This window comes from Hemibagrus wyckioides, linkage group LG29 (assembly GCF_019097595.1).
Source record: "Hemibagrus wyckioides isolate EC202008001 linkage group LG29, SWU_Hwy_1.0, whole genome shotgun sequence".
Taxonomy (NCBI): Eukaryota; Metazoa; Chordata; class Actinopteri; order Siluriformes; family Bagridae; genus Hemibagrus; species Hemibagrus wyckioides.
The window spans coordinates 20,375,056-20,392,697 of NC_080738.1; the positions used below are offsets into that span (position 1 = coordinate 20,375,056).

General features: G+C 35.2%; 1 protein-coding gene across 1 annotated transcript in view; it reads right to left on the minus strand.

Moving 5' to 3' along the window:
• The window catches only part of gucy1b1 (guanylate cyclase 1 soluble subunit beta 1), a 31,933-nt gene that overhangs the window by 5,664 nt on the left and 8,627 nt on the right, over positions 1 to 17,642 (minus strand). The window contains exons 10-11 of the mRNA XM_058384388.1: positions 15,705 to 15,942; positions 13,508 to 13,648 (exon numbers count right to left, since the gene is read on the minus strand). Coding sequence (XP_058240371.1) covers positions 13,508 to 13,648; positions 15,705 to 15,942 — 379 coding nt within the window. The remainder of the gene's footprint in view (positions 1 to 13,507; positions 13,649 to 15,704; positions 15,943 to 17,642) is intronic.

The following is a 17,642-nucleotide window of genomic DNA, read 5'->3' on the forward strand; positions in this document are numbered from 1 at the left end:
AGTTGTGAGTGGTATAGTTGAGTTATATAGTTGTGTGTGGTATAGTTGTGTGTTGTATAGTTGTGAGTTGTATAGTTGTATGTTGTATAGTTGTGTGTGGTATAGTTGTGAGTTGTATAGTTGTGTGTTGTATAGTTGTATGTTGTATAGTTGTGTGTTGTATAGTTGTGTGTTGTATAGTTGTGTGTTGTATAGTTGTGTGTTGTATAGTTGAGTTGTACAGTTGTATGTGGTATAGTAGTGTGTTGTAAAGTTGTGTGTTGTATAGTTGTGTGTTGTATAGTTGTGAGTTGTATAGTTGTGTTGTATAGTTGTGAGATGTATAGTTGTGTGTGGTATAGTTGTATGTTGTATAGTTGTGTGTTGTATAGTTGTGAGTTGTATAGTTGTATGTTGTATAGTTGTGAGATGTATAGTTGTGTGAGGTATAGTTGTATGTTGTATAGTTGTGTGTTGTATAGTTGTGTGTTGTATAGTTGTGTGTTGTATAGTTGTGTGTTGTATAGTTGAGTTGTATAGTTGTATGTTGTATAGTTGTGAGATGTATAGTTGTGTGAGGTATAGTTGTATGTTGTATAGTTGTGTGTTGTATAGTTGTGTGTTGTATAGTTGTGTGTTGTATAGTTGAGTTGTATAGTTGTATGTGGTATAGTTGTGTTGTAAAGTTGTGTTGTATAGTTGTGTGTTGTATAGTTGTGAGTTGTATAGTTGTGAGTTGTATAGTTGTATGTTGTATAGTTGTGAGATGTATAGTTGTGTGAGGTATAGTTGTGTGTTGTATAGTTGTGTGTTGTATAGTTGTGTGTTGTATAGTTGAGTTGTATAGTTGTATGTTGTATAGTTGTGAGATGTATAGTTGTGAGTTGTATAGTTGTATGTTGTATAGTTGTGAGATGTATAGTTGTGTGTGGTATAGTTGTATGTTGTATAGTTGTGTGTTGTATAGTTGTATGTTGTATAGTTGTGAGATGTATAGTTGTGTGAGGTATAGTTGTATGTTGTATAGTTGTGTGTTGTATAGTTGTGTGTTGTATAGTTGTGTGTTGTATAGTTGAGTTGTATAGTTGTATGTTGTATAGTTGTGAGATGTATAGTTGTGTGAGGTATAGTTGTATGTTGTATAGTTGTGTGTTGTATAGTTGTGTGTTGTATAGTTGAGTTGTATAGTTGTATGTGGTATAGTTGTGTTGTAAAGTTGTGTTGTATAGTTGTGTGTTGTATAGTTGTGAGTTGTATAGTTGTGTTGTATAGTTGTGAGATGTATAGTTGTGTGTGGTATAGTTGTGTTGTATAGTTGTGTGTTGTATAGTTGTGAGTTGTATAGTTGTGTGTTGTATAGTTGTGTGTTGTATAGTTGTATGTTGTATAGTTGTGTGTTGTATAGTTGTGTGTTGTATAGTTGTATGTTGTATAGTTGTGTGTTGTATAGTTGTGTGTTGTATAGTTGTATGTTGTATAGTTGTGTGTTGTATAGTTGTGTGTTGTATAGTTGAGTTATACAGTTGTATGTGGTATAGTTGTGTGTTGTATAGTTGTATGTTGTATAGTTGTATGGTTGTGTGTTGTATAGTTGTATGTGGTATAGTTGTGTCTTGTATAATTGTGAGTTGTATAGTTGAGTTATATAGTTGTGTGTTGTATAGTTGTGTGTTGTATAGTTGTGAGTTGTATAGTTGTGTGTGGTATAGTTGTGTGTTGTATAGTTGTGAGTTGTATAGTTGTGTGTTGTATAGTTGTGTGTTGTATAGTTGTGTGTTGTATAGTTGTGTGTGGTATAGTTGTGTGTGGTATAGTTGTGAGTTGTATAGTTGTGAGATGTATAGTTGTGAGTTGTATAGTTGTGTGTTGTATAGTTGTGAGTTGTATAGTTGTGTGTTGTATAGTTGTGTGTTGTATAGTTGTGAGTTATATAGTTGTATGTTGAATAGTTGAGTTGTATAGTTGTGTGTTGTATAGTTGTGAGTTATATAGTTGTATGTTGTATAGTTGTGTGTTGTATAGTTGTGTGTTGTATAGTTGTGAGTGGTATAGTTGTATGTGGTATAGTTGTGTCTTGTATAATTGTGAGTTGTATAGTTGAGTTATATAGTTGTGTGTTGTATAGTTGTGAGTTGTATAGTTGTATGTTGTATAGTTGTGTTGTATAGTTGTGTGTTGTATAGTTGTGTGTTGTATAGTTGTGTGTTGTATAGTTGTGAGTTGTATAGTTGAGTTGTATAGTTGTATGTGGTACAGTTGTGTGTTGTATAGTTGTGTGTTGTATAGTTGTGAGTTGTATAGTTGTGAGTTGTATAGTTGTGAGTTGTATAGTTGTATGTTGTATAGTTGTGTGTTGTATAGTTGTGTGTTGTATAGTTGTGAGTTGTATAGTTGTGAGTTGTATAGTTGTATGTTGTATAGTTGTGAGATGTATAGTTGTATGTTGTATAGTTGTGTGTTGTATAGTTGTGTGTTGTATAGTTGTGAGTTGTATAGTTGTATGTTGTATAGTTGTGTCTTGTATAATTGTGAGTTGTATAGTTGAGTTATATAGTTGTGTGTGGTATAGTTGTGTGTTGTATAGTTGTGTGTTGTATAGTTGTGTCTTGTATAGTTGTGAGTTGTATAGTTGTATGTTGTATAGTTGAGTTATATAGTTGTATGTTGTATAGTTGTGTGTTGTATAGTTGTGTATTGTATAGTTGTATGTTGTATAGTTGTGTGTTGTATAGTTGTGTGTTGTATAGTTGTGTGTTGTATAGTTGTATGTTGTATACTTGTGAGTTGTATACTTGTGCGTTGTATAGTTGTGCGTTGTATAGTTGTGAGTTGTATAGTTGTGTGTTGTATAGTTGTGTGTTGTATAGTTGTGTGTTGTATAGTTGTGAGTTGTATAGTTGAGTTATATAGTTGTATGTTGTATAGTTGTGTGTTGTATAGTTGTGAGTTGTATAGTTGTGAGTTGTATAGTTGTGAGTTGTATAGTTGTGTGTTGTATAGTTGTGTGTTGTATAGTTGTGTGTTGTATAGTTCTGAGTTGTATAGTTGTATGTTGTATAGTTGTATGTTGTATAGTTGTGTGTTGTATAGTTTGTTGTATAGTTGTGTGTTGTATAGTTGTTTGGTATAGTTGTGTGTTGTATAGTTGTGAGTTGTATAGTTGTGAGTTGTATAGTTGTGTTGTATAGTTGTGTGTTGTATAGTTGTATGTTGTATAGTTGTGTGTTGTATAGTTGTGAGTGGTATAGTTGTGAGTTGTATAGTTGTGTTGTATAGTTGTGTGTTGTATAGTTGTGAGATGTATAGTTGTGTGTGGTATAGTTGTGTGTTGTATAGTTGTGTGTTGTATAGTTGTGTGTGGTATAGTTGTGAGTTGTATAGTTGTGTGTGGTATAGTTGTATGTTGTATAGTTGTGTGTTGTATAGTTGTGAGTTGTAAAGTTGTATGTGGTATAGTTGTATGTTGTATAGTTGTGAGTTGTATAGTTGTGTGTTGTATAGGTGTGATTTATATAGTTGTGTGTTGTATAGTTGTGTGTTGTATAGTTGTGTGTTGTATAGTTGTGAGTTGTATAGTTGTAAGTTGTATAGTTGTAAGTTGTATAGTTGTGTGTTGTATAGTTGTATGTGGTATAGTTGTGTGTTGTATAGTTATGAGTTATATAGTTGTGTGTTGTATAGTTGTGAGTTGTATAGTTGAGTTGTATAGTTGTATGTGGTATAGTTGTGTGTTGTAAAGTTGTGTGTTGTATAGTTGTGTGTTGTATAGTTGTGAGTTGTATAGTTGTGTGTTGTATAGTTGTGTGTTGTATAGTTGTGTGTGGTATAGTTGTGAGTGGTATAGTTGTGTGTTGTATAGTTGTGTGTTGTATAGTTGTATGTTGTATAGTTGTATGTGGTATAGTTGTGAGTTATATAGTTGTGTGTTGTATAGTTGTGTGTTGTATAGTTGTGAGTTGTATAGTTGTATGTGGTATAGTTGTGAGTTATATAGTTGTGTGTTGTATAGTTGTGTGTTGTATAGTTGTGAGTTGTATAGTTGTATGTGGTATAGTTGTGAGTTATATAGTTGTGTGTTGTAGAGTTGTGTGTTGTATAGTTGTGTGTTGTATAGTTGTATGTGGTATAGTTGTGAGTTATATAGTTGTGTGTTGTAGAGTTGTGTGTTGTATAGTTGTATGTTGTATAGTTGTATGTGGTATAGTTGTGAGTTATATAGTTGTGTGTTGTATAGTTGTGTGTTGTATAGTTGTGAGTTGTATAGTTGTGTGTTGTATAGTTGTGTGTTGTATAGTTGTGTGTTGTATAGTTGTATGTGGTATAGTTGTGAGTTATATAGTTGTGTGTTGTAGAGTTGTGTGTTGTATAGTTGTATGTTGTATAGTTGTATGTGGTATAGTTGTGAGTTATATAGTTGTGTGTTGTATAGTTGTGTGTTGTATAGTTGTGAGTTGTATAGTTGTATGTGGTATAGTTGTGTGTTGTATAGTTGTGTGTTGTATAGTTGTGAGTTGTATAGTTGTGTGTTGTATAGTTGTATGTTGTATAGTTGTGAGTTGTATAGTTGTATAGTTGTATAGTTGTGAGTTGTATAGTTGTATGTGGTATAGTTGTGTGTTGTATAGTTGTATAGTTGTGTGTTGTATAGTTGTGAGTTGTATAGTTGTATGTGGTATAGTTGTGTCTTGTATAGTTGTGAGTTGTATAGTTGAGTTATATAGTTGTGTGTTGTATAGTTGTGTGTTGTATAGTTGTGTGTTGTATAGTTGTGTGTTGTATACTTGTATAGTTGTGTGTTGTATAGTTGTGAGTTGTATAGTTGTATGTGGTATAGTTGTGTCTTGTATAATTGTGAGTTGTATAGTTGAGTTATATAGTTGTGTGTGGTATAGTTGTGTGTTGTATAGTTGTGTGTTGTATAGTTGTGTCTTGTATAGATGTGAGTTGTATAGTTGTATGTTGTATAGTTGAGTTATATAGTTGTGTGTTGTATAGTTGTGTGTTGTATAGTTGTATGTTGTATAGTTGTGTGTTGTATAGTTGTGTGTTGTATAGTTGTGTGTTGTATAGTTGTGTGTTGTATAGTTGTGTGTTGTATAGTTGTATGTTGTATAGTTGTGTGTTGTATAGTTGTATGTTGTATAGTTGTGTGTTGTATAGTTGTGTGTTGTATAGTTGAGTTATATAGTTGTATGTGGTATAGTTGTGTTGTATAGTTGTATGTTGTATAGTTGTATAGTTGTGTGTTGTATAATTGTGAGTTGTATAGTTGAGTTATATAGTTGTGTGTTGTATAGTTGTGTGTTGTATAGTTGTGTGTTGTATAGTTGTGAGTTGTATAGTTGTGTGTTGTATAGTTGTGTGTTGTATAGTTGTGAGTTGTAGTTGTGTGTTGTATAGTTGTGAGTTGTATAGTTGTGTGTTGTAGAGTTGTGTGTTGTATAGTTGTGAGTGGTATAGTTGTGTGTGGTATAGTTGTGTGTGGTATAGTTGTGTGTTGTATAGTTGTATGTTGTATAGTTGTGAGTTGTATAGTTGTATGTTGTATAGTTGTGAGTTGTATAGTTGTATGTGGTATAGTTGTGTGTTGTATAGTTGTATAGTTGTGTGTTGTATAGTTGTGAGTTGTATAGTTGTGTGTTGTAGAGTTGTGTGTTGTATAGTTGTGTGTTGTAGAGTTGTGTGTTGTATAGTTGTGTGTTGTAGAGTTGTGTGTTGTATAGTTGTGTGTTGTATAGTTATGAGTTGTATAGTTGTGTGTTGTATAGTTGTGTGTTGTATAGTTGTGAGTTGTATAGTTGTGAGTTGTATAGTTCAGTTATATAGTTGTGTGTGGTATAGTTGTGTGTTGTATAGTTGTGTTGTATAGTTGTGTGTGGTATAGTTGTGAGTTGTATAGTTGTGTGTTGTATAGTTGTATGTTGTATAGTTGTGAGTTGTATAGTTGTGTGTTGTATAGTTGTGTGTTGTATAGTTGTGAGTTGTATAGTTGTATGTTGTATAGTTGTGTGTGGTATAGTTGTGAGTTGTATAGTTGTGTGTTGTATAGTTGTATGTTGTATAGTTGTGTGTTGTATAGTTGTGTGTTGTATAGTTGTGTGTTGTATAGTTGTGAGTTGTATAGTTGTGTGTTGTACAGTTGTGAGTTATATAGTTGTGTGTTGTATAGTTGTGTGTTGTATAGTTGTGAGTTGTATAGTTGTGTGTTGTATAGTTGTGAGTTGTATAGTTGTGTGTTGTAGAGTTGTGTGTTGTATAGTTGTGAGTTGTATAGTTGTGTGTGGTATAGTTGTGTGTGGTATAGTTGTGTGTTGTATAGTTGTATGTTGTATAGTTGTGAGTTGTATAGTTGTATGTTGTATAGTTGTGAGTTGTATAGTTGTATGTGGTATAGTTGTGTGTTGTATAGTTGTATAGTTGTGTGTTGTATAGTTGTGAGTTGTATAGTTGTGTGTTGTAGAGTTGTGTGTTGTATAGTTGTGTGTTGTATAGTTATGAGTTGTATAGTTGTGTGTTGTATAGTTGTGTGTTGTATAGTTGTATGTTGTATAGTTGTGAGTTGTATAGTTGTATGTTGTATAGTTGTGAGTTGTATAGTTGTATGTGGTATAGTTGTGTGTTGTATAGTTGTATAGTTGTGTGTTGTATAGTTGTGTGTTGTATAGTTGTGTGTTGTATAGTTGTGTGTTGTATAGTTGTATGTTGTATAGTTGTATGTTGTATAGTTGTGAGTTGTATAGTTGTATGTGGTATAGTTGTGTGTTGTATAGTTGTATAGTTGTGTGTTGTATAGTTGTGAGTTGTATAGTTGTATGTTGTATAGTTGAGTTATATAGATGTGTGTTGTATAGTTGTGTGTTGTATAGTTGTGTGTTGTATAGTTGTATAGTTGTGTGTTGTATAGTTGTGAATTGTATAGTTGAGTTATATAGTTGTGTGTGGTATAGTTGTGTGTTGTATAGTTGTATGTTGTATAGTTGTGTGTTGTATAGTTGTATGTTGTATAGTTGTGTGTTGTATAGTTGTGTGTTGTATAGTTGAGTTATATAGTTGTATGTGGTATAGTTGTGTTGTATAGTTGTATGTTGTATAGTTGTGTGTTGTATAGTTGTGAGTTGTATAATTGTGAGTTGTATAGTTGAGTTATATAGTTGTGTGTTGTATAGTTGTGTGTTGTATAGTTGTGTGTTGTATAGTTGTGTGTTGTATAGTTGTGTGGTATAGTTGTATGTTGTATAGTTGTGAGTTGTATAGTTGTGTGTGGTATAGTTGTATGTTGTATAGTTGTGTTGTATAATTGTGAGTTGTATAGTTGAGTTATATAGTTGTGTGTTGTATAGTTGTGTGTTGTATAGTTGTGAGTTGTATAGTTGTGTGTTGTATAGTTGTGTGTGGTATAGTTGTATGTTGTATAGTTGTGTGTGGTATAGTTGTATGTTGTATAGTTGTGTGTTGTATAGTTGTGAGATGTATAGTTGTGAGATGTATAGTTGTGTGTTGTATAGTTGTGTGTGGTATAGTTGTATGTTGTATAGTTGTGTGTTGTATAGGTGTGAGTTATATAGTTGTATGTTGTATAGTTGTGTGTTGTATAGTTGTGTGTTGTATAGTTGTGAGTTGTATAGTTGTATGTGGTATAGTTGTGTCTTGTATAATTGTGAGTTGTATAGTTGAGTTATATAGTTGTGTGTGGTATAGTTGTGTGTTGTATAGTTGTGTTGTATAGTTGTGTGTTGTATAGTTGTGAGTTGTATAGTTGTATGTTGTATAGTTGTGTGTGGTATAGTTGTGAGTTGTATAGTTGTGTGTTGTATAGTTGTGTGTTGTATAGTTGTGTGTTGTATAGTTGTGAGTTGTATAGTTGAGTTGTACAGTTGTATGTGGTATAGTTGTGTGTTGTAAAGTTGTGTGTTGTATAGTTGTGTGTTGTATAGTTGTGAGTTGTATAGTTGTGTTGTATAGTTGTGAGATGTATAGTTGTGTGTGGTATAGTTGTATGTTGTATAGTTGTGTGTTGTATAGTTGTGAGTTGTATAGTTGTATAGTTGTGAGATGTATAGTTGTGTGAGGTATAGTTGTATGTTGTATAGTTGTGTGTTGTATAGTTGTGTGTTGTATAGTTGTGTGTTGTATAGTTGAGTTGTATAGTTGTATGTGGTATAGTTGTGTTGTAAAGTTGTGTTGTATAGTTGTGAGATGTATAGTTGTGTGTGGTATAGTTGTGTTGTATAGTTGTGTGTTGTATAGTTGTGAGTTGTATAGTTGTATGTTGTATAGTTGTGTGTTGTATAGTTGTGTGTTGTATAGATGTATGTTGTATAGTTGTGTGTTGTATAGTTGTGTGTTGTATAGTTGTGTGTTGTATAGTTGTATGTTGTATAGTTGTGTGTTGTATAGTTGTGTGTTGTATAGTTGTATGTTGTATAGTTGTGTGTTGTATAGTTGTGTTGTATAGTTGTGAGATGTATAGTTGTGTGTGGTATAGTTGTGTTGTATAGTTGTGTGTTGTATAGTTGTGAGTTGTATAGTTGTATGTTGTATAGTTGTATGTTGTATAGTTGTGTGTTGTATAGTTGTGTGTTGTATAGATGTATGTTGTATAGTTGTGTGTTGTATAGTTGTGTGTTGTATAGTTGTGTGTTGTATAGTTGTATGTTGTATAGTTGTGTGTTGTATAGTTGTGTGTTGTATAGTTGTATGTTGTATAGTTGTGTTGTATAGTTGTGAGATGTATAGTTGTGTGTGGTATAGTTGTGTTGTATAGTTGTGTGTTGTATAGTTGTGAGTTGTATAGTTGTATGTTGTATAGTTGTGTGTTGTATAGTTGTGTGTTGTATAGATGTATGTTGTATAGTTGTGTGTTGTATAGTTGTGTGTTGTATAGTTGTGTGTTGTATAGTTGTGTGTTGTATAGTTGTATGTTGTATAGTTGTGTGTTGTATAGTTGTGTGTTGTATAGTTGAGTTATATAGTTGTATGTGGTATAGTTGTGTGTTGTATAGTTGTATGTTGTATAGTTGTATGGTTGTGTGTTGTATAGTTGTATGTGGTATAGTTGTGTCTTGTATAATTGTGAGTTGTATAGTTGAGTTATATAGTTGTGTGTGGTATAGTTGTGTGTTGTATAGTTGTGAGATGTATAGTTGTGTGTGGTATAGTTGTATGTTGTATAGTTGTGTGTTGTATAGTTGTGTGTTGTATAGTTGTGTGTTGTATAGTTGTGTGTTGTATAGTTGTGAGTTGTATAGTTGTGTGTTGTATAGTTGTGTGTTGTATAGTTGTGAGTTGTATAGTTGTGTGTGGTATAGTTGTGTGTGGTATAGTTGTGAGTTGTATAGTTGTGAGATGTATAGTTGTGAGTTGTATAGTTGTGTGTTGTATAGTTGTGAGTTGTATAGTTGTGTGTTGTATAGTTGTGTGTTGTATAGGTGTGTGTTGTATAGTTGTGAGTTATATAGTTGTATGTTGAATAGTTGAGTTGTATAGTTGTGTGTTGTATAGTTGTGAGTTATATAGTTGTATGTTGTATAGTTGTGTGTTGTATAGTTGTGTGTTGTATAGTTGTGAGTGGTATAGTTGTATGTGGTATAGTTGTGTCTTGTATAATTGTGAGTTGTATAGTTGAGTTATATAGTTGTGTGTTGTATAGTTGTGAGTTGTATAGTTGTATGTTGTATAGTTGTGTGTTGTATAGTTGTGTGTTGTATAGTTGTGTGTTGTATAGTTGTGTGTTGTATAGTTGTGTTGTATAGTTGTATGTTGTATAGTTGTGTGTTGTATAGTTGTATGTTGTATAGTTGTGTGTTGTATAGTTGTGTGTTGTATAGTTGTGTGTTGTATAGTTGTGAGTTGTATAGTTGAGTTGTATAGTTGTATGTGGTATAGTTGTGTGTTGTATAGTTGTGTGTTGTATAGTTGTGTGTTGTATAGTTGTGAGTTGTATAGTTGTGTTGTATAGTTGTGTGTGGTATAGTTGTATGTTGTATAGTTGTGTGTTGTATAGTTGTGTGTTGTATAGTTGTGAGTTGTATAGTTGTATGTTGTATAGTTGTGAGATGTATAGTTGTATGTTGTATAGTTGTGTGTTGTATAGTTGTGTGTTGTATAGTTGTGAGTTGTATAGTTGTATGTTGTATAGTTGTGTCTTGTATAATTGTGAGTTGTATAGTTGAGTTATATAGTTGTGTGTGGTATAGTTGTGTGTTGTATAGTTGTGTGTTGTATAGTTGTGTCTTGTATAGTTGTGAGTTGTATAGTTGTATGTTGTATAGTTGAGTTATATAGTTGTATGTTGTATAGTTGTGTGTTGTATAGTTGTGTATTGTATAGTTGTATGTTGTATAGTTGTGTGTTGTATAGTTGTGTGTTGTATAGTTGTGTGTTGTATAGTTGTATGTTGTATACTTGTGCGTTGTATAGTTGTGCGTTGTATAGTTGTGCGTTGTATAGTTGTATAGTTGTGTGTTGTATAGTTGTGAGTTGTATAGTTGTGTGTTGTATAGTTGTGTGTTGTATAGTTGTGAGTTGTATAGTTGAGTTATATAGTTGTATGTTGTATAGTTGTGTGTTGTATAGTTGTGAGTTGTATAGTTGTGAGTTGTATAGTTGTGAGTTGTATAGTTGTGTGTTGTATAGTTGTGTGTTGTATAGTTCTGAGTTGTATAGTTGTATGTTGTATAGTTGTATGTTGTATAGTTGTGTGTTGTATAGTTTGTTGTATAGTTGTGTGTTGTATAGTTGTTTGGTATAGTTGTGTGTGGTATAGTTGTGAGTTGTATAGTTGTATGTGGTATAGTTGTGTCTTGTATAGTTGCATGTTGTATAGTTGTGTGTTGTATAGTTGTGAGTTGTATAGTTGTGAGTTGTATAGTTGTGTTGTATAGTTGTGTGTTGTATAGTTGTATGTTGTATAGTTGTGTGTTGTATAGTTGTGAGTTGTATAGTTGTGAGTTGTATAGTTGTGTTGTATAGTTGTGTGTTGTATAGTTGTGAGATGTATAGTTGTGTGTGGTATAGTTGTGAGTTGTATAGTTGTGTGTTGTATAGTTGTGTGTTGTATAGTTGTGAGTTGTATAGTTGTGTGTGGTATAGTTGTATGTTGTATAGTTGTGTGTTGTATAGTTGTGAGTTGTAAAGTTGTATGTGGTATAGTTGTATGTTGTATAGTTGTGAGTTGTATAGTTGTGTGTTGTATAGGTGTGATTTATATAGTTGTGTGTTGTATAGTTGTGTGTTGTATAGTTGTGTGTTGTATAGTTGTGAGTGGTATAGTTGTAAGTTGTATAGTTGTAAGTTGTATAGTTGTGTGTTGTATAGTTGTATGTGGTATAGTTGTGTGTTGTATAGTTATGAGTTATATAGTTGTGAGTTGTATAGTTGTGTGTTGTATAGTTGAGTTGTATAGTTGTATGTGGTATAGTTGTGTGTTGTATAGTTGTGTGTTGTATAGTTGTGAGTTGTATAGTTGTGTGTTGTATAGTTGTGTGTTGTATAGTTGTGTGTTGTATAGTTGTGTGTGGTATAGTTGTGAGTGGTATAGTTGTGTGTTGTATAGTTGTGTGTTGTATAGTTGTGAGTTGTATAGTTGTGTGTGGTATAGTTGTGTGTTGTATAGTTGTGAGTTGTATAGTTGTGAGTTGTATAGTTGTGTGTGGTATAGTTGTATGTTGTATAGTTGTGTGTTGTATAGTTGTGAGTTGTAAAGTTGTATGTGGTATAGTTGTATGTTGTATAGTTGTAAGTTGTATACTTGTGTGTTGTATAGTTGTGTGTTGTATAGTTGTATTTGTATAATTGTGTGTTGTATAGTTGTGTGTTGTATACTTGTGAGTGGTATAGTGGTGTGTGGTATAGTTGTGTGTTGTATAGTTGTGTGTTGTATAGTTGTGTGTTGTATAGTTGTGTGTTGTATAGTTGTGAGCTGTATAGTTGTGAGTTGTATAGTTGTGAGTTGTATAGTTGTGAGTTGTATAGTTGTGTGTTGTATAGTTGTGAGTTGTATAGTTGTGTGTTATATAGTTGTATGTTGTATAGTTGTGTGTTGTATAGTTTGTTGTATAGTTGTGTGTTGTATAGTTGTTTGGTATAGTTGTGTGTGGTATAGTTGTGAGTTGTATAGTTGTATGTTGTATAGTTGTGTCTTGTATAGTTGTGAGTTGTATAGTTGTGTGTGGTATAGTTGTGTGTTGTATAGTTGTATGTTGTATAGGTGTTTGTTGTATAGTTGTGAGTTGTATAGTTGTATGTGGTATAGTTGTGTCTTGTATAGTTGTATGTTGTATAGTTGTGTGTTGTATAGTTGTGTGTGGTATAGTTGTGTGTTGTATAGTTGTATGTTGTATAGGTGTTTGTTGTATAGTTGTGAGTTGTATAGTTGTATGTGGTATAGTTGTGTCTTGTATAGTTGTATGTTGTATAGTTGTGTGTTGTATAGTTGTGAGTTGTATAGTTGTGAGTTGTATAGTTGTGTGTTGTATAGTTGTGTGTTGTATAGTTGTATGTTGTATAGTTGTGAGTTGTATAGTTGTGAGTTGTATAGTTGTGTTGTATAGTTGTGTGTTGTATAGTTGTGAGATGTATAGTTGTGTGTGGTATAGTTGTGAGTTGTATAGTTGTGTGTTGTATAGTTGTGTGTTGTATAGTTGTGTGTTGTATAGTTGTATGTTGTATAGTTGTGTGTTGTATAGTTGTGAGTTGTAAAGTTGTATGTGGTATAGTTGTATGTTGTATAGTTGTGAGTTGTATAGTTGTGTGTTGTATAGTTGTGAGTTGTAAAGTTGTATGTGGTATAGTTGTATGTTGTATAGTTGTGAGTTGTATAGTTGTGTGTTGTATAGTTTGTTGTATAGTTGTGTGTTGTATAGTTGTGTGTTGTATAGTTGTAAGTTGTATAGTTGTGTGTTGTATAGTTGTGTGTTGTATAGTTGTATGTGGTATAGTTGTGTGTTGTATAGTTATGAGTTATATAGTTGTGAGTTGTATAGTTGTGTGTTGTATAGTTGTGAGTTGTATAGTTGTGTGTTGTATAGTTGTGTGGTATAGTTGTGTGTGGTATAGTTGTGTGTGGTATAGTTGTGTGTGGTATAGTTGTGTGTTGTATAGTTGTATGTTGTATAGTTCATCATCAGGACCATCAGGACCATTAGGACCATCAGGACCATAGTCTGGATCTCAGACACGTTTCTATCTTGTTATTTTCACAATTAGACTTTTAACATCCAGTCTCTATTTCTGCTGCTGCACTGAGATCAGACTTGTATCCCTCTGTGAACAGCTGGTGCTGTAACACTGTTCCTCATCTCAGCAGCCTGGAAAAAATCATTTCTCATGATGACCTTCACATGACCTCTGCTTCAAATCCAGCTGTAATCTCACGAGTCCTCATCAACTTCCAGCAACTTCAAGAAGAAGTCTTACATCTGAACCTCAGGAATGAATCCTGAAGATGAATTTTTATCTTAAATGATTGTGAAGATTTTCTAACTTATTTACACAATTCGAACATCTGTCATGTACACGGAGCTGCTACCTGCACAGGTTCCTCGTCCACCTTCACCTGTCCTGCGATCTCCATCATGTCCAGTGCCAGGTGACAGATGGACTTGGCGTGATGAGTGCAGGGTTCTGGAAGACCACTGACTGTCATGTACTTATCACCAACCGTCTCCACCTGCCGTAAATAAACAAATAAACAAAATCACGCCAACTTTAAACAACTTTAATTCAAATTCTCATATTAGAGACTGATCATTAATCACACCAGAAAAGGAGAAATATAAACAGAGACAGAAGATCAGGTGACTACATGTAGACCTATAGTGTGTGTGTGTGTGTGTGTGTGTGTGTGTGTGTGCAGAGTGTAACACACAGTTGTCTGTGCTGCTGTTGGTGTATAAAATGTGATTGGACTGAAATCCAGAGCAACATGTGGTGATGTTTGAGTTCAGCTGGACTTCTGATGGTCTTCAGCTGGACTTCTGCTGGTCTTCAGCGTCTCTTCAGCTGGAACTAAACAGATGAATGGCCTCCAGACACACACTTTAAACACACACATGTCTTCTTGTGACCAAGTCTGTGAAAGAGACCGTAAACCCAGAGGACCACCTCGATGCACAGAGTCTAAAGTAAATATTACTGTTTTAGGAGAGCCTCCACACTCTCCTCCTGTTTAACATGACCAGTTTAAAGTGCATTCCTCTCTGAAAGGGTGCAGATAAATCAGGAGGCCATCGTTCTCTACAAAAACACCCTCTTCCCCCTATCCTGTCTCCTCTTCCCTCTATCCTGTCTCCTCTTCCCCCTATCCTGTCTCCTCTTCCCCCTATCCTGTCTCCTCTTCCCCCTATCCTGTCTCCTCTTCCCCCTATCCTGTCTCCTCTTCCCTCTATCCTGTCTCCTCTTCCCCCTATCCTGTCTCCTCTTCCCCCTATCCTGTCTCCTCTTCCCTCTATCCTGTCTCCTCTTCTCCCTATCCTGTCGCCTCTTCCCCCTATCCTGTCTCCTCTTCCCTCTATCCTGTCTCCTCTTCCCCCTATCCTGTCTCCTCTTCCCCCTATCCTGTCTCCTCTTCCCCCTATCCTGTCTCCTCTTCCCTCTATCCTGTCTCCTCTTCCCTCTATCCTGTCTCCTCTTCCCCCTATCCTGTCTCCTCTTCCCTCTATCCTGTCTCCTCTTCCCTCTATCTGCTTCTCTCTCTCCTCTTCCCTCTATCCTGTCTCATCTTCTCTCTCTCCTCTCCCTCTATCCTCTTCCCTCTATTCTGTCTCCTCTTCCCCCTATCCTGTCTCCTCTTCCCTCTATCCTGTCTCCTCTTCCCTCTATCCGCTTCTCTCTCCTCTTCCCTCTATCCTGTCTCATCTTCTCTCTCTCCTCTTCCCTCTATTCTGTCTCCTCTTATCTCTACTATTTCCTCTATCCACATCCCTCTCTCCTCTCCCTTTATCCTCTACCCTCTCCTCTCCTCTCTCCCCTCTCCTTTCATCTCTCTCCTCTCACCTTTTCTCTCCCCCTTCCCTCTATCCTCTTCCCTCTTTTCCCTCCACTTCCCTCTCTCCTCTTCTCTCTCCCCTCCCTCTATCCTCTTCTCTCTCCACTTCCCTCTCCTCTTTTCTCACCTTTTCTCTCTCCCCTCCCTCTATCCTCTTCTCTTTCCTCTTCCCTCTGCCCTCTCTCCTCTCCTCTTCCCTCTATCCTCAGTTTCATAAACAGAAATAAATTGTGTATATTTTTAAATAGGTTTAGTGGACCTTGCTGGTATGTATTCACATCTCCACTCTGGAGTTCAGGAGTCCATCATCATAACCTTCAGGTTCTTGTTCTCCTCCACCATTAAAGAGCTTCTCTGCAGTATCCTCATGTTGGAAGATCTGAATCTGAAGCCATTCTGTTCTTCAGAACCTTCCACTCTCCAATTTTTCATTTTTCTTCCAAAAAGGTGAAAACACATTTCCTTTGAATCCCATTACCTGACTTTAGGTGAACTTTCACGTGTAGAAGAGCTTAGAGCTGATGAATGAACACAGGAAGCTCCTGAGGTCAATTTCAGTGTAAAGCTTTGGATACTGAAGAAAAGCCAGATTGGAGATTATCCCTCAAGAAATTTGCAGTGACCTTCGATAAATGTGACTTAAAGTTTTATGAGTTTGTTGTGTAGTGTGTAAAGGGTGTAGTGAATGCTGAGGTGGGATTTAGCGAGCGTGAAGTTTGCAGTAAACCTGAGGTCTCACCTTGTAGACGTACGGATTCTTGCGCGAGTCGGTCAAGATGTCGAACTTGGTGTAGATGTCATTGAGCAGGTTGACGATTTTGATGGCTCCCTCTGCCGAGGCGTGTTTGCTGCAGAAGGCGTTGAATCCCACGATGCCGCTGAACAGGATGGTGACGTTGTCGTAGCGTTTAGCTGGAACCGGACGTTTGTGTCTCAGTTCATTGGCTACCGACGGAGGCAGAACCGAGTACAACAACCTTAAAAAACACAGACACGATTCAATACTCTGCTTTAATCTAAAAAGGTTAATAAAAATGAGAAACTCTTTAAACTCTATTTTCTACTGTGTGACTCAATTCCATCATAATGAAATGATTTAGTTGTTTAATTTCTGGCTGAGTTCTAAGTTTTGGTGATATTTCCTAACATGGACATTCAGTAAACGAGGCCATATGAAATCCTTCAGGCTTTCGCGAGGTGAACGAAGGAAATTAATTAGCCGCAATGACGAGAGCTCGTTATCCTAATGATCCCGTTAGCCATCATTGTTTGTTCAAGTCGAGGCTTTTCTTCGCATCTGTTTCATGCGCATGAGCTGATAAAAGTTCGTTCCAAAAATAACCTGCAGCCCATCTCTGAGCTCCTCTGTGTAATGGTGAGGAACAGCCTGAAGAAATCCTCTGAACACAGATGAAATGTTTGTGTTTCACGACTCCAGGCCTGTGCCATGGTTACGCTGTCACGTATATCGGCGCTTTATGATAAAAATGGGGAACAGGTTGCTATAGAAACCATTGCAGGTCAGCTTGTTAGACTAAAATGTCCGAAACACATTACATAATGAGCCGGTATGGCAACACAGTGCAGGCGAGGCACAATTCAACAATCCACTTCTCCTCCTGAATACAAATCAGCTGCTCTGTGTGAGGAGAGCTGTTCACTACTAGTTCTTTCTTTTTCTTTCCTTATATGATAAATAATGTTGAAGCAGAGCCTCACATTCTCCTCATCGACCTGAGCGTGTGAGAGAAGATGGACGAGGACACAAGCAGCGTTTTATTTTACATTCAGTCATACTGATAAAATCTGACCATTAACTGAGGAAAAAACCATGAACACAGTATTCATGATATCTTTACAAACGTCTTTAAATTCCAGACTTTTACAAATATATGTGAGAATCCTGCAGTTCACTCAGATCCACCATAAAGATCAAATATTTTCATAAAATATCTGATCTAAACTAAATCAGTCTAATTACTCAGGTACTGATCTGTTCATTTTGAGAAGATTTTTAAATGCATTTGATTTAAACCTTCATTTATTAAACCAGAATTTTTAACATCTTTATTTTAACCTTAAAAACTGATATTTAAGCGAATTAAATAGAATTTTATCCAAAATCACATCCCGGGGGCTGTGTCTGCGCTCTCTTTCAGACCGAATCATTTCCTGTAGGTGAAGCGTTCAGAGACGGACCTCACTGACATCCTGAGAATCAGAGCAGAAAACCTTCTGCTGCTGCTGATAAGCGACATCTTCCTCTAAGAGCTTTGTTAAAAACCTTTATCACCACGCAGCAGCTGGTCATCATCTAAAACCCTCCACAGAGTCCACTCATTACTCCACTGATGTTTCAGCTCCACACTACACTGCCCTTAGTGTCCTTATTACTGTTCTTATTATTATTGTGGTCTATTTCATCATATTTTCATAGTATTATATTTTATTTATGACGTGTTGAATTATCTCCATTATAAAGCAGAAGGTCGTGAGCTCAAATCCCTCAGCTCTCGTCTCACTGCACATTTCTAACCTCATTAACTTTTACTGAATATTCTCAGTCTCAGTGTCTTTGTTCTGAAGAAATCATGACGACGTCCTCTGAAGGTTCCACACTACACAGAACCCTACACATGAGAACCCTACACAAGGAACAACCTTCAGTATCAGCATC